At 31.4% G+C, this 16,860-nt stretch overlaps 1 protein-coding gene across 3 annotated transcripts; it reads right to left on the minus strand.

The window, feature by feature from the left end:
- Positions 1 to 1,698: 1,698 nt before the first annotated feature.
- On the minus strand, positions 1,699 to 15,275 carry LOC139494692 (zinc finger protein 227-like). Of its 3 annotated transcripts, none has more exons than XM_071282868.1 (4): positions 15,234 to 15,275; positions 5,931 to 6,739; positions 4,126 to 5,846; positions 1,699 to 3,039 (listed from the first exon to the last, which is right to left on the minus strand). In XM_071282868.1, the coding sequence occupies exons 2-3, from the start codon at positions 6,592 to 6,594 to the stop codon at positions 4,981 to 4,983; spliced, it is 1,530 nt and encodes a 509-aa protein (XP_071138969.1). In that variant the 5' UTR covers positions 6,595 to 6,739; positions 15,234 to 15,275; the 3' UTR covers positions 1,699 to 3,039; positions 4,126 to 4,980. The 3 variants fall into 3 exon arrangements, with proteins under 3 accessions (XP_071138969.1, XP_071138968.1, XP_071138966.1); XM_071282867.1 differs by having other exon boundaries at positions 15,212 to 15,273; XM_071282865.1 differs by lacking the exon at positions 15,234 to 15,275 and having other exon boundaries at positions 4,126 to 6,591.
- Between the last annotated feature and the right edge of the window lie 1,585 nt (positions 15,276 to 16,860).

Below are 16,860 nucleotides of genomic sequence, written 5' to 3' on the forward strand. Positions count from 1 at the left end.
TGAATTGTTTTGTTAGACATGAATAATTTATATGATAAACATATATTTAAAAAGTTATACAATGAAACATGCAGAATTTCCAATGATTTCCTCGATAACACCTGATTAACAGACTTTAGCCAACCCGATTAACAGACCCACCGCCGATATAGCCACATACTCAATATAGATTAACCGACCAATCTCTCGGTTAGCCGAGTGTCGGCCGTGATATCGGACTGACTCGATCGGACTGGTTATCATTGACGTAAACGGGAAACACTTATATACTTATATATAAGGAAATGAAAATCGAAAAAGTAAATAGAAAACGAATAAGGAAACGAAAAAAAATGAGGAAAAAAGATATTGTGAAAAAAAAATTAGACTTGTAATATTTTCAAAATTTGAATATCGAAAAAGGAAAAAGGAAACCGAATAAGGAAATGGAAATGGAATAAGGAAAAAGAAACTGAATAAGGAAATGAAAATCGAATAAGGAAATAGAAACCGAATAAGGAAATGAAAATCGAATAAGGAAATAGAAACTGAATAAGAAAATGAAAATCGAATAAGATAATAGAAACCGAAAAAGGAAATGAAAATTGAAAAAGGAAAAAGAAACCCAATAAGGAAATGAAAATTGAATAAGGAAATGAAAAGCGAATAAGGAAATAGAAACCAAATAAGGAAAAGGAAACCAAATAAGGAAATGAAAATCGAATAAGGAAAAAGAAACCGAATAAGGAAATGAAAATCGAAAAAGGAAAAAGAAACTGAATAAGGAAATGAAAATCGAATAAGGAAATAGAAACCAAATAAGGAAATAGAAACCGAATAAGGAAATAAAATTGAATGAGGAAATGACAATTGAATAAAGAAATGAAAATTGAATAAGGAAATGAAAATTGAATAAGGAAATAGAAACCGAATAAGGAAATGAAAACCGAATAAGGAAATAGAAACCCAATAAGGAAATGAAAATTGAATAAGGAAATGAAAATCGAATAAGGAAATAGAAACCGAATAAGGAAATGAAAATCGAATAAGGAAATATAAATCGAATAAGGAATGAAAATCGAATAAGGAAATAGAAAACGAATAAGGAATGAAAAAAAAATGAGGAAAAATTGAGGAAAGATTTTTTTGATGAAAATTTTTGAGGTAAAAAAAATTTGAGGAAAAAAAAAATTGTGAAATTTTTTTTTGAGGGAAAAAAAATTCAGTTTGGACTTGTAATATTTTTCAAAATTTGAATATCGAAAAAGGAAAAAGGAAAAAGGAAACAACTTGTGTCTGGTCTTATATACCCCGTTATAATTTTTAATATCTTTTCTACATTAAATGTGAGAAAAAAATTCCATAGCAAGTGAAATTAAAGAAGGATTTCCAAATATGATTCTTCAAAAAAATAATTTTAAGTCAGCGTTTACTGTTGCCAATGGCCATTAGAAAATAGTATTTATATTTTTTCTTTTTCCCCTATGTTTCCATTGTGGTTAACTTATTGTACCTTTGACTTTAAAAATTATGAAGACTTAATTTTAATACACATACTAGATATTATGTGTCATAATACAATATATCTCGGTGAGCAATTTAAAACTATCAGAGTTTTTATAAAAAAAAATTGGGTTATCTCGCTTGAAGATGTCCAATATTCTTGAACATGAGCCTAAAAGCGGTGCTTAAAAGTAACGTTAAAAAACAAAAATCAAATCATAATTAATATGCTTTTATTTTCAGGACAATGACACACATGAAATGCATTTTGCATGTCTTTTTTATAATCATTTCTCAAGCTTTAAATGTTTAAAATGTCCTTCAACTAATGTGGATAAGAATTTACAATAAACTACGACTCATGTTTATTAGAATTTACAATACACTCCAACCGACGTGGATTAGAATTTACAAAACACTACAACTAATGTGAATTAGAATTTACAAAACACTACATCTCATGTTGATTACAATTTACAATACACATAAACTTATGTGGATAAGAATTTACAATACACAACAACTCATGTTGATTACAATTTACAATACACTACAACTCATGTTGATTACAATTTACAATACACTACAACTCATGTGGATTAGAATTATCAATACACTACGACTCATGTTGATAAGAATTTACAATACACTACAACTCATGTTGATAAGATAATTTACAATACACATAAACTTATGTGGATAATAATTTACAATAAACTACAACTCATGTGGATTAGAATTTACAATACACATACACTTATGATGATTACAATTTACAATACACTACAACTCATGTTGATTACAATTTACAATACACTACAACTCATTTTGATTACAATTTACAATACACATAAAGTTATGTGGATAAGAATTTACAATACACTACAACTCATGTGGATTAGAATTTACAATACACATACACTTATGATGATTACAATTTACAATACACTACAACTCATGTTGATTACAATTTACAATACACTACAACTCATTTTGATTACAATTTACAATACACATAAAGTTATGTGGATAAGAATTTACAATACACATAAACTTATGTGGATAATAATTTACAATACACATAAACTTATGTGGATAAGAATTTACAATACACTACAACTCATGTGGATTAGAAGTTATAATACACTACAACTCATTTTGATTGCAATTTAATAAAACCACAACTCGTGGGATTATAACTTAAGATACACTACAACTCATCATTTCCACCTGTCCATGAACATACAAACTATAGTTGCTTAAATGAATTATAACCACTACATAGCATTTATATTCATTTTAGGCAAAAACTAAACAAACATGCACTAGGCGTGCAATACAAATAATATTGTTAAAACATCAGATCGTTTGAAATAAGTCAGCCACATATTATTAATTTCTTTCACCATTGGAACCATTCGTCTCAACTCGGCCGATTCCGTACAGAAGGAGAGTAGCGGATTCTACCGAGGATTGCCGAATGCATCGGAACTGAACTTTTATAGTCCATGGCAGGAAAATGAAAATAACTAAATTTAGGTTACATTTTTGTCGAGCCTGTAACTTTTGTTACAGAAAGCTCGACATAGGGATAGTGATCCGGCGGCGGCGGCGGCGTTAGCTCACTTCTTAAAAGCTTTATATTTTAGAAGGTGGAAGACCTGGATGCTTCATACTTTGTTTATAGATGCTTCATGTTACGAAGTTTCCGTCAGTCACATGTCCAATGTCCTTGACCTCATTTTCATGGTTCAGTGGCCACTTGAAAAAAAAGTTCAGATTTTTTGTAATGTTTAATTCTCTCTTACTGTAAGTAATAGGATAACTATATTTTGTATGTGCGTACCTTGCAAGGTCCTCATGCTCGTCAGACAGTTTTCACTTGACCTCGACCTCATTTCATGGATCAGTGAACAAGGTTAAGTTTTGGTGGTCAAGTCCATATCTCAGATACTATAAGCAATAGGGCTAGTATATTCGGTGTATGGAAGGACTGTAAGGTGTACATCTCCAACTGGCAGGTGTCATCTGACCTTGACCTCATTTTCATGGTTCAGTGGTTATAGTTAAATTTTTGTGTTTTGGTCTGTTTTTCTCATACCATATGCAATAGGTCTACTATATTTGTTGTATGGAATGATTGTTAAGTGTACATGTCTAGCGGGCAGATGTCATGTGATCTTGACCTCATTTTCATGGTTCAGTGGTCAAAGTTAAGTTTTTGAGTTTTGGTCTTTTTATCTAATGCTATATGCCATAGGTCAACTATATGTGGTGTATGGAAATATTTTATGATCTTTATGTCAGTCGAGCAGGTTTTATTTAACCGTGACCTCATTTTCACGGTTCATTGCACAGTGTTAAGTTTTTGTGTTTTGGACTATTTTTTCTTAAACTATAAGTAATGTGTCAACTATATATGTTGTATAGAGGCATTGTTAGCTGTACCTGTCTGCCTGGCATGGTTCATCTGACCTGGACCTCTTTTTCAAGGTTCATTGGTCTTTGTTTAGTTATCTTGGTTAATGTTAAGTTTATGTGACAGTTGTAATAAAGCTTAGCTTTATACTTAGGACTATCAACATAATATCAATGATTAGTATAGAAGGCGAGACATTTCAGCGTGTGCACTCTTGTTATAACTTTCTATGAACAAAGTGGTAGGGATTAGCCACTGAAAAAGTTCAGTATTACACACTTCATATATATAATATATATATGTATATATAAGGGTGTAAAGCCTAAATGAAATATATAATAAAGTTGCTTGTTCATAATCATGATAATATCACCAGTACAAATAATCTCGAAACTGCTTATTCAGAATACAGCTGATGTAAATTAAAATCATGTTTGTCAAATAAATTTTAATTCCATGAAATAGTGTAATTCTTAGTTTCATACATGTTCATGTACATAGAGGTCATTTTGTTGTTAAAAATATATGATAGGATAAGTATTTCAATGTATACATATATGACATATGAAAACAGAGTGGTTTTGGATGTCTCAGCTGCTCATCACTAACACCACATGATTAATGTGTCCAGATCACATGCTCAATGTGTCCAGATCACATGCAGGGAATTTTAGTCTATTCAGTCAAGTGTGTGTTGTCATGTGGTTCTGCAAGTGTGTGGTGTCACGTGGTTTTGTAAATGGTGATGAGACATGAATATTAGTCCGCAAACTTACCATTTTAATTTAGTCGGGTATGTGTTTTCAAGTGTGTGTGATGCCACGGTTCTGTAAATGTTGATGAGACATGAATATAAGACCACATGTATACATCACTTTTAAGTTCAGTCAAGTATGTTTTGTCAAGTGTGTGTTGTCATGTGGTTCTGTAACTGTTCACGAGACATGAATATAAGACCACATACATCACATTTGAGTTCAGTCAGGTACGTGTTGTCAAGTGTGGGATGTCAAGTGGTTCTCAAAGTAAATGCTGATGAGTCATAAATATTAGTCCACAAACTTAATATTTGAATTCAGTCACGTATATGTGTTTTCAAGTGTGTGTGTTGGCAAGTGATTCTGTAAATGTTCATGAGACATGAATATAAGACCACATACACCACATTTAATATCAGTATGTTTCTTCATGTGTATATTTAAGTTGCCTTTTTGATTATATCCTGTACCGCAAATATCACATTTATAAGGTTTATCACCAGTATGTGTTATCATATGAGTTGTTAAGGCGCCTCTTTGTTTGAAACTTTTACCGCACACATCACATTTATAAGGTTTATCAGTCGTATGCTTTCTCATGTGTGACTTTAATCCGCTATTTAGACTAAAATCCTTGCCACAAACATCACATTTATAAGGTTTATTTCCAATATGTGTTCTTCCAATGTGGTTCTTTAAGTTTACAATATTATAAAACACTTGAAAGCATATATCACATTTGTAAGATTCACCAACCGTATGTAATTTTACGTGTTTATCAAAGCTCCATCTATAATAGAACGATCTACGACATACATGACATTCGTATGGTTTATCACCAGTATGTATTCTCATGTGCCTAGCCAAGTGATCTCTACCTTTAAAATTTTTATCACATAAATCACATTCAAAAGGTCTCTGTCTATTCCTTTTAGTATGTGTTCTCTTCATGTGTAACTGTAATCCAGCACTACTACTGAATTCTTGACAACATTCACCACATTTAAATTCTTTATATCCATCATGTGTTCTAATGTGTATTTTCAAGCTCGATTTATAATTAAATCGTTTACAACATACATCACATTTATGAGGTTTATCACCAGTATGTGTTTTCATGTGTGCCTTAAAACTGGCTTTTAGACTATATTCCTTACCACATACATCACATTTATAAAGTTTGTCACCTGTATGTGTATTCATGTGTGACTTTAATCCGTTATTTAGACTAAATTCCTTACCACACACATCACATTTATAAAGTGTATCACCTGTATGTGTATTCATGTGTGACTTTAATCCGCTATTTAGACTAAATTCCTTACCACACACATCACATTTATAAGGTTTGTCACCTGTATGTGTCTTCATGTGATTCGTATAACTGTTACTTGTAGTACACCCATTTCCACACACATCACATTTAAAAGTGTTTACATCAGTATGTTTTCTCATGTGATCCTGTAAACTACCATTAATCCCCTTTCCACATACATCACATTTATAACGTTTTTCCATGGTATGTGTTAATAGATGGGTTTTTAAGATGCCCTTTGTACTGAACCCTTTACCACATATCTCACATTTATACGGTTTAGCACCAGTGTGTATTTTCATGTGTTGTAGTAAATTAGGCTGCCGACTAAATGTTTTATTACACAATCCACATATAAAAGGTCTATCAGATGTATGTGTCCTCACGTTTCCGTGCAACTGGGAATTTATTGAATCACTGTCTGTTTTAATGTCTTCATTGAATTTAAAAGGTTTCATCCCTGTATGTGGTCCTTTTTGTTTCTTAAGGTCTGAATTACAACTCAAATCTTTATCACAAATAGTTTGTTCCTTAAATTGACATCTTGGTTGGTCAGGTGCCTGGAAATTAGTCTGACCAAGGGACATAATCGTAGAAGTTTTATCTTTGTTATTAGACATATCAGTTCAGAACGTGTGTGTTTGTCTGGTAATGAACATCTCTAATTCGTTTATGTGAAGTTAATCCTAGTTTTACGTGATTTACTTTATGTGTATAGAGTTAGAAACAAAAGGAAATGTTCCTGGACTTTGTTGTTCTTGTAGGCTGAAAATATATAATAATGTATATTTACTTCATTAATTCACCCATGTCCTAACCTCATTCGTCTAAACTCGGCTGATTCCGTATCCTCATCGAAGGAGAGTAGCGGATTCTACCGAGGATTGCCGACTGGTCCCAACCTATATCAAATTTGAAATTGCCAAAAAAAACGGAAGTTGAAATCGTACCACGTGACATGAAAAGTTTTGCACACGACACCTTGATTGTCGTCCTTCCTCTGAACCTATATAATTATCATAGGAACTAGGGAACAGGACGATACTTTTTTGACATTGTTTTATACGACGATTGATCTTTATTATTTCTATTACCAGAAATACCGTCTTTTACTTTTTGTGCTGACATGAATTATCATTGATATGGTTATATTTATAAATTAACTGTTTACAAAATTTAGAATTTTTGAAATACTAAGGGTTTTCTACCTCAGACATAGAATACCATGAATACCTTAGCTGGATTTTGCCAAACATTTAGGAATTTTGGTCCTCAATGCTCTTCAACTTCGTACTTTATTTGGCCTTTTTAACTTTTTTGGATTCGAGCGTCACTGATGAGTCTTTTGTAGACGAAACGCGCGTCTGGCGTATATACAAAATATAGTCCTGGTTTCTATGATGATTTTATTTACCATATTCTAATTTATCATTTTATTTAAACGTTTCATGGGCTAACTGGAACCCTGCATTTTTGAACTTATAAACTGCTATAAAGTAACGACCTATTAATTTACGTGTTTTAGTATTTTTCTATGAACGCCTTTAGTAGCAAGGATTTATGTAGGAACATACTACACAATTAAGTCAATGGTCGACAAACTCATGACAAACTGTGCAATTCGAAAAAGGCTGGTACCGTAGCACCTAAATATATACAAATTGTAATCATTGTATTGTTGACAGCTCATTATAACAGTGTATATATGTTGTGTACAAGTTATCATTTTGTACAAATTATAATTTGTACAAAAATATTGTACAAATTATAATTTGTATTTTGACTTTGTACAAATTGTAATTTGTACAAAAAGTGCTTGTACAAATTACAATTTGTACAAAAATGGACAAAAATTCACTTATAACTTGTACAATTATTTATCATATGGATTTTGGTGAAAAGGGCATCGATACACATTATTGAAATGCTATTAAATGACCACACAGTACACCTAAGTTACAAAATCAAACATTAGTTCTTTATCATTCGTTTGAGCAGTTGATCTAGTGATTTATGGAATCAGGTATTACAAACCATCGTCATGATCTTTTGACTCTCAAATCGATGACGACCTGTTTTACTGGCATTTTAACTGCTTCACATAGCGAACGTTGAAGCTCAAGAACCGTTGCTGTGAATAAACATGTGTATTTCACTGCTTCAGTTGGACTTTTAGACAAATAAATATCCAAGAAAGAAAGCGAGATTAAACACCCCATTTGGTTAAGGAATATGACTATGCTAAAGTCAGGAATATGTCAGTTGTTTTTCTGACGTTTTTTTATCAATGTTTTTTTTTTCAACAAGGATCTTTGTTTTATAAATATCAAACTTAACGGAAATCAGTTGAGACAATCTAAGCTTGAAAAAACAACATTAAACGTATGCAAAATCATCAGACCCAATGGCATTGAACCATCAATCTTTTCACAAACAAAAGTGAAGCTGAATAAGTCATATAAATCCAATCTTTTGATGTACCAATTACAAATATAAACTATAACTTGTTTAAAGAAAGATTTGATTGTTTTCATGGACTTTTTGAAATAACGAATAAGTGGCAACATATCTTTTGAGATCCTTTTCACGATCATCAAAATGCTATACACGATCTTTCACGATACAAAATATCAAATTTTACAACTATAATGGTTTTTGCAAACTTTCTAAATAAAAAAAAATCCTCAAAATAACGATAAGAACTAATCAAGCAGTACTATTGAATGATCTCTTTTTTTTAAGAAAAAGTAGTTTATGTATTAAAAATTTGTATAAAAATCCTATTTGTTTACTTTTTTTCTCTCAAAAATTTCGAAGATCAACCTGCCTTTTGTAGTTGTGAAAAAACGGTGTATTTTGTTAATTAAGTTTAGTGTGTGGTCAGTTAATTACAATTCTATCGTGTGAATCAATGCATTTTTCACCAAAATTCATATTCAAAACTGTTGTACAAGTTATAAGTGAATTTTGGTCAAATTTTTTACAAATTGTAATTTGTACAGGCACGTTTTGTACAAATTATAATTTGTACAAAGTCAAAATACAAATTATAATTTGTACAATATTTTTGTACACATTATAATTTGTACAAAATGATAACTTGTACACAACGTGCCTGTACAAATTGCAATTTGTACAAAATAACAAATAGACAAAAATGGCTGAGTATATACTTACCTGTTTAGTTCGAAGGCCTGGCATCCACAAGATATATAAAAGTTAAATTCAGAAAGATATTATATATATATATATTTTTATTGGATTCGGATATGGGCATTTTTTCCCTCTCTGTAGAAGGTGTAAAATAAACAAACATCTGAATTCATTTGAAACTGTCCACTCTATGAAAGTCCACACCCTTAATTTCACTCACACATAAAGTAGTCTATAGATAGCTATTGTCTATTTTCTATGTCATTACAGATCAATCAGGCGGAAACCCGGTTAAAATAGAACAAAAGAATTGAAGCTCTTTGTTAGAGTAGGCGATAAATGCTTACTGTAATGTTTACTATAGTGACAACAATTTAAAAAGTTAATAGAAACAAATAAAATGACAATTTTCTTCTCAATTACGAAGTGTTCTATTCTAAAAACACCATTTGCATAAGTTTTCAATTTATCTTGTACTTAGTTGAGCAGGACAATAAGATATCAAGTCGACGACATGGGTATCTTTCAAGTTGGATGTAGAAAATGCATAACCTCCGATTTTTTGTAAAAAATTACCACGGACGGAAAACATACCAATTTATTAGTTCAGTAATTTTCGTGTCTGCCCTTCCATTATTTGACTCATGAAAACATTCCAAAAAATGGGTAACAATTGTAACGAAAAGAGAAAATCGAGTGCACCTTTTTATGTAAGGGCATGTTTGAGTTGAATATTTTTTCTTGATATCGTACAAAGCAAGAATAATTTATACATCGTCTCGCTTCAGATTCTATCATTTTCATAAATTAAAGCTACAGGTTGACTTTATAGCATAAAAACATCACAGCGCTAAAAGATGAAATATATGGGTCAAGTGAAATACCTATCTTATGAATCACAAAAACAGAGTAGGTGTGTTCGAATAGCTATTTTTTTTACTAAAAGTACTTGACGACAGTCTTTCAAGTTGGATGATGAAAATGCATATCTTCGAAAAATTATGATTTTTTGTGTGTGATATCTTGGGTTTAAAATCTTCAACTACTTAAAAAATCTAGTCTAGCTGCCCTTCCACGGAATATTTAATTAGAATTTTTTTTTAAATGTTTATGAATTTTCGAAAATTCCACCTGACAACCGATCAGACAATAGTTTTAAGTTGAATCGATGCAGAAACGATTATTAACTGATGGTCATTAGCTAGTTGATACTATGTCTTATAACATACAACTGACATATAAGGATCGTAATGGTGCAATGTGGATAAATTTATCGGTTTCAAAGAACAAAATTGGCAGCGCGTCATCCCTACAATGGCTTCCATTTCTACGATTGTGAAAATGAACTGGCGTAATGGGGAGATAATTATGACAAAGTAGAATCCTGACTGAACACAGTCAGGATTCTACTTTGACAATGTTCAGTCAGGATTCTACTTTGTCAATGTTCAGTCAGGATTCTACTTTGTCAAAATTATCTCACCATTACGCCAGTTAATTTTCACAATCGTAAAAATGGAAGCCATTGTAGGGATGACGCGCTGCTAATTTGTGCTCTTGAAAACCGATAAATGTATTAGCATAGTATTATTACGATCCTTATATGTCAGTTGTATTTTAAAAGACAAATGTAATACATGTTCTAGTTAATGAGCATCAGTTAATGAACTTGTCTGCATTGATTCAACTTAAACTATTGTCTAATCGGTTGTCAGGTGGAATTTTTGAAAATTCTAAACATTAAAAACCAGGTGCTCCGCAGGGCGCAGCTTTATACGACCGCAGAGCTCGAACCCTGAACAGTTGGGGCAAGTATGGACAAAACATTCAAGCATGATACAGCTCTGAATTTGGATTGTGATCAAATTTTTGACATTACATGGTTTTTTTTATACACAAAACAAATGCCAAGATTTTACAAATCAATTAAAGATTTCTTCTTCAAACTTTTTAAATCTAAAATTAAATAGTTGACACAGCATAGGTTTCTGACACAGAATGAATGTGGTCTAATGAACTTAAAAGGTTTTTTTTTGCCTTTGAGCAAATCACTATGCTGTTGAATATTAATCCTCTCAAAAAAATGTTTGAAGAAATTTTCTTTTTATTTATGAAATCTGAAATGAGAAAAATTTAACCCCCCCCCTTTTTTTTCACATCCCCGTTTCCCTTTTTCAAAACTGATATCAATTCAAATTTCTAATGGAGTTTGCAACAATAACTACTCATTTAAATACATCATAAAATATTAAGATGTAAAAAAACTGCTTGTTATCACTGAATGGTAAAGATTATTTAAATTTATCAGTTGGTAGTAAAAAGTGTATATACATTGTATATTGTATATAACAAAGATTTAAGTTGATTCTGGACAAAGAAAGATAACTCCAATTAAAAAAAATTCTTGCTATTGCACAAATAGGATATTTCTTGCTTACTATTCTGGACAAAGAAAGATAACTCTAATTAAAAAAAAAATTGCTATTTCACAATATTGTGCAATTAGATATTTCTTGCCATTGCACAATACTGTGCAATTGAAAAGACTTGCTATTGCACAATACTTAATATAATAATTTTAGATCCTGATTTGGACCAACTTGAAAGCTGGGCCCATAATCAAAAATCTAAGTACATGTTTAGATTCAGCATATCAAAGAGGCCCAAGAATTCAATTTTTGTTAAAATCAAACTTAGTTTAATTTTGGACCCTTTGAACTTTAATGTAGAATTTGAAATTTGAAAACAGGACCAAAAATGAAGAATCTACATACACAGTTAGATTTGGCATATCAAAGAACCCCAAGGATTCAATTTTTGATGAAATCAAACAAAGTTTAATTTTGGACCCTTTGGACCTTAATGTAGACCAATTTGAAAACTGGACCAAAAAAACTTCAATAATCAAGAATCTAAGTACATTTTTAGATTCAACATATCAAAGAACCCAACCGATTCATTTTTTGTCAAAATCAAACTAAGTTTAATTTTGGACCCTTTGGACCTTAATGTAGACCAATTTGAAAACTGGACCAAAAGTTGAGAATCTACATATACAGTTAGATTCGGCATATCAAAGAACCCCAATTATTCAATTTTGATGAAATCAAACAAAGTTTAATTTTGGACCCTTTGGGCCCCTTTTTCCTAAACTGTTGGGACCAAAACTCCCAAAATCAATACCAACCTTCCTTTTATGGTCATAAGCCTTGTGTTTAAATTTCATAGATTTGTATTTACTTATACTAACATTATAGTGCGAAAACCAAGAAAAATGCTTATTTGGGTCCCTTTTTGGCCCCTAATTCCTAATCTGTTGGGTCCTAAACTCCCAAAATAAATACCAACCTTCCTTTTGTGGTCATAAACATTGTGTTTAAATTTCATAGATTTCCATTTACTTAACCTAAGGTTATTGTGCAAAAACCAAGAAAAATGCTTATTTGGGCCCTTTATTGGCCCCTTATTCCTAAACTATTGAAACCAAAACTCCCAAAATCAATCCCAATCTTTCTTTTGTGGTCATAAACCTTGTGTCAAAATTTCATAGATTTCTATTAACTTAAACTAAAGTTATGGTGCGAAAACCAAGAAAATGCTTATTTGGGCCCTTTTTGGCCCCTTATTCCTAAAATGTTGGGACCAAAACTCCCAAAATCAATACCAACCTTCCTTTTATGGTCATAAACCTTATGTTAAAATTTCATAGATTTCTATTCACTTTTACTAAAGTTAGAGTGCGAAAACTAAAAGTATTCGGACGCCGGACGACGACGACGCAGACGCCAACGTGATAGCAATATACGACGAAAATTTTGAAAAAATTTGCGGTCGTATAAAAATTCTAATTAAATATTTCTTGGAAGGGCAGACTAGATTTTTTTATTGGTTGAAGACTATAAACCTTTAGTTATCACACACAAAAAAATATTTTTTGTTCGAAGATGTGCATTTTCATCATCCAACTTGAAAGACTGTCGTCAAGTACTTTTAGTAAACAATAGATATTCGAACACACCTACTCCAAAAAGTTGTGCCAAATACAGCTAAGGTAATCTACTCCTGGGGTAAGAAAATCATTAGTTTTTCGAAAAATTCAAAGTTTTGTAAACAGAAAATTTATAAAATGACCATATAATTGATATACATGTCAACACCGAAGTGCTGACTACTGGGCTGACAAATGATAGAATCTGAAGCGAGATGATGTATAAAATATTCTTGCTTTGTACGTTTTCAAGACAAAATATTCAACTCAAACACGCCCTACCATAAACATGATAAACAGGTGCACTCGATTTTCTCTTTTCGGTACACTTATTACCCATGTTTTAGAATGTTTTTTTGAGTCACCAATGGAAGGGCAGACACGAAAATTTCTGAACTAATAGATTGATATGTTCTCCGTCTGTGGTATACTATTTTTTTCAAAAAATGGGAAGTTATGCATTTTCTACATCCAACTTGATAGATACCCATTTCGTCGACTTGATATCTAATTGTTCTGCTTAACTATGTAATAGATGAATTGAAACCTTATGCAAATGGTGTTTTTATAATATGACACTTCGTAATTGAGAAGAAAATTATCATTTTATTTGTTTCTATTAACTTAAAAAATTTTTGTTACTATAGTAAACATTACAGTAAGCATTTATCGCCTTCTCTAACAAAGAGCTTCGATTCTTTTGTTCCATTTCAATCGGGTTTCCGCCTGTGAATGATACGATACAATATAGTTTTTACCTGAGAGGGAGCATCTCAAAGTTGTGTTCCAGCCGCTTAGTTTATTTTCAAAACCTACAGCACGAACGAAAAACAAAACCCATATCAAAATCTAAAATGATATTATCTGTCTGTAACACAGAATGCATTTAACTTTTATATATCTAGGCTTTGAAACTTTTCCAACTGGACAGGTAAGTTTGTAGGCACTGGTTACGGTTACATGGAAATATTATTGTTACATCGGAGACTAATTGCCGGAATACAGGATAGGGTAAGGATCCGATTAATTACGAATGTAACAATAATAATTGAGGCTACGGTTACATTGCATTATTGTTACATTAATGCCCTTCAATGTACGCTAGATTAATTAAATTTAAACCTTCTATAGCTGTGTTGCTTAATTTATTTCGCCAATAAGAATGAAATTACTATCTAAAAATATTTGGACTCTGAAAATGAAAACACCGATTCCACCAGTTTCAACATGTCGGCATATGTTAACATCAATTGGCGACTTGTATTTTTATGTTTTGTAGGTTTTTAAGCTATATGCTAGGTTGGATATGGAAATCGGAGGTGAACATAGAAATCAGTAATGGACGATAATAAAATCATATTACAACCTCACATACACTTCCAACAAAAAAATTGGACGAAAATATAAACATCGCAACACGGGATTTTTATATACAATCCTTGATCGCAAGAGTAAAAAGTTACATATATTTTTTTCAGCGGGAGCACGACAGATATTGAAAATTTCTTTAACTTAAAAAAGTATAGTACATACTATAATTGTACAGTATGAATGCAGACGTGCATATTGCCACATCACTCGTTTGTGATGGCTGCTTGGTTGCACCAAGATTCATCGGAATAAAACATGCTCCGAAAAAACAACAGGGATTTGAAGAAACTGTAATATTGCAAATAAAAATTTGAAAAAATTGTATAAATTCAAATAAAAGTTTTCAAGTTTTATTTTAATACATATTACTATAGTCCCAGTGTATACATTGAAGTGAATTGATGTAACAATAACGCAATGTAACCGTAGTATAGACTCAATAATTATTGTTACATTCGTAATTAATCGTTTCCTTACCCAGCCTTGCATTCCGGCAATTAGTCTCCAATGTAACAATAATATTTTTATTATTGTTACATTTCCATGTAACCGTAGCCAGTGCCAAGTTTATACTCAGAGTAGTTCAAGTTAAGATTTGGAAATAAAGCCATGTTTGTCCATTAGTTATGATGAACCTTAAATAAAGACATTTATGCATCAAATATAAATGTCAAACACCATATAAATTAATGTCAAACACCACTAAAAAGATTACGATTACCTACTCTTTTATTGCAATGTATTTACCTGTGACCTGTTTACCTGAATGGTATTTTCATGAATCTATAAATATCCGCTAAAGGGCGATAATATTTAAAAAAAAATATATATCTATGGAGCACAAGGTAAACAATATAGTTTCCTTTATTACAAATGTGCAATTCATTGTTCTTGATAAAAACCATATTCGAAATGGCTTCACATTAAGCTTATATATATATATTTTTTAGAATGATGCAAGCGTCTTAACTGATGTTCGGTTTGACTTTTTTTATTGTATAAATTTCAAGATTGTAATAGTTTAATCTAAGAAGACTTAAAGATGATTCGTTTTTTTTATTAAATTCATCCATTGACTGGGACAATTTACGTGAACGTTTGTATGTAACGACCACTGCTCACTATGTACTTTTTAAAGACACTTAAACTATGGGGTCACCAAAGGTTCTCAACACCTTAATAACGTAATTCGAAAAATTAATCAGAAATAACACGATGTTTTGATTTATATCAATTATATAAATCAAAACATAAAGGTTATTCCTGATTATTTTTTCGAATTATTTTATAACTAAAGGCGTTAAGAAACCTTTAATAACCCCACAGTTTAAATGCCTATCGTAGGTACGTCGTGAACAGTGGTCGTTACAAACAAACGTTCACGTAAATTGTCCCAGTCAATGGATGAATTTAATGTGTCAATCAATGGCCATAGCCACACTGTTTTGAATTTCATTCTATATCTGTTATCCGAAATATTTATAAATAATTACATTTATAGTTACATGTTTTTGTATTTAGAGTTGTTGTGTACACTTTTTAGACGTTTATATAATTTATTTATTGTGTACATGTATCGTTACTCGTAGCGGTCCAGCTCCCTCGTGGGGAAAATCGTTGACTACTATTATTCAGACGTTTTATATATACAACTCGTCTCAACATCAATATATATATATATATAACGTTGCATACGATGAATTAGAATAAGAATTTTGATCAGTAATTCCAAACAATAGGATTGTTACTTAAGAAAAACATATAAATAATAAAACGATAAATCATTGACAGAAAATATATTTATAAATAATGCATTTTTGCAATGATTCATGTTTTGTTTTCTGTCAATGATTTATCGTTTTATTATGTTTATCCATGTACAAAATAAAGTATCTACACGTTCGGGGAAAATAACCATGTTAAATATGCAACTGCTTGTCGCATAAATTTTAACAATAAAGAAATCTCGAGAAATAAATAAACTTAAAACCGCATATAGATGTATAGTTTCTAGTGTCGGTGAATGTCGATGAGAACGGACGTGAAATTTTTGCAGAGAGAATCCATCAACATCATCCAAATTAGTCTTCTAAATTGCTTTCTTTGATGCATTTTATCATCCATAGATTATATACTTTCAATTTCGGTCATTATTTTCTTGTTGAGGAAAACCTCTGCAGATATTTTCAAGTATGTTTGAGACATGTGATCTGCCCATATGGGATCCATTAGTAGTTTCCATTGGAAACTATCAGACATATCATTTGAAGTCTGAGAGTTCTTGCTCTTCTCCTAATGGATCGGTAGTTTCTTTCCGAGATCCTTTTCAGTAGGATTTTCGGCTTTCCTCTACTATTGATACAGCAGGGCATTT

This window comes from Mytilus edulis, chromosome 11 (genome assembly GCF_963676685.1).
Source record: "Mytilus edulis chromosome 11, xbMytEdul2.2, whole genome shotgun sequence".
NCBI lineage: Eukaryota > Metazoa > Mollusca > Bivalvia > Mytilida > Mytilidae > Mytilus > Mytilus edulis.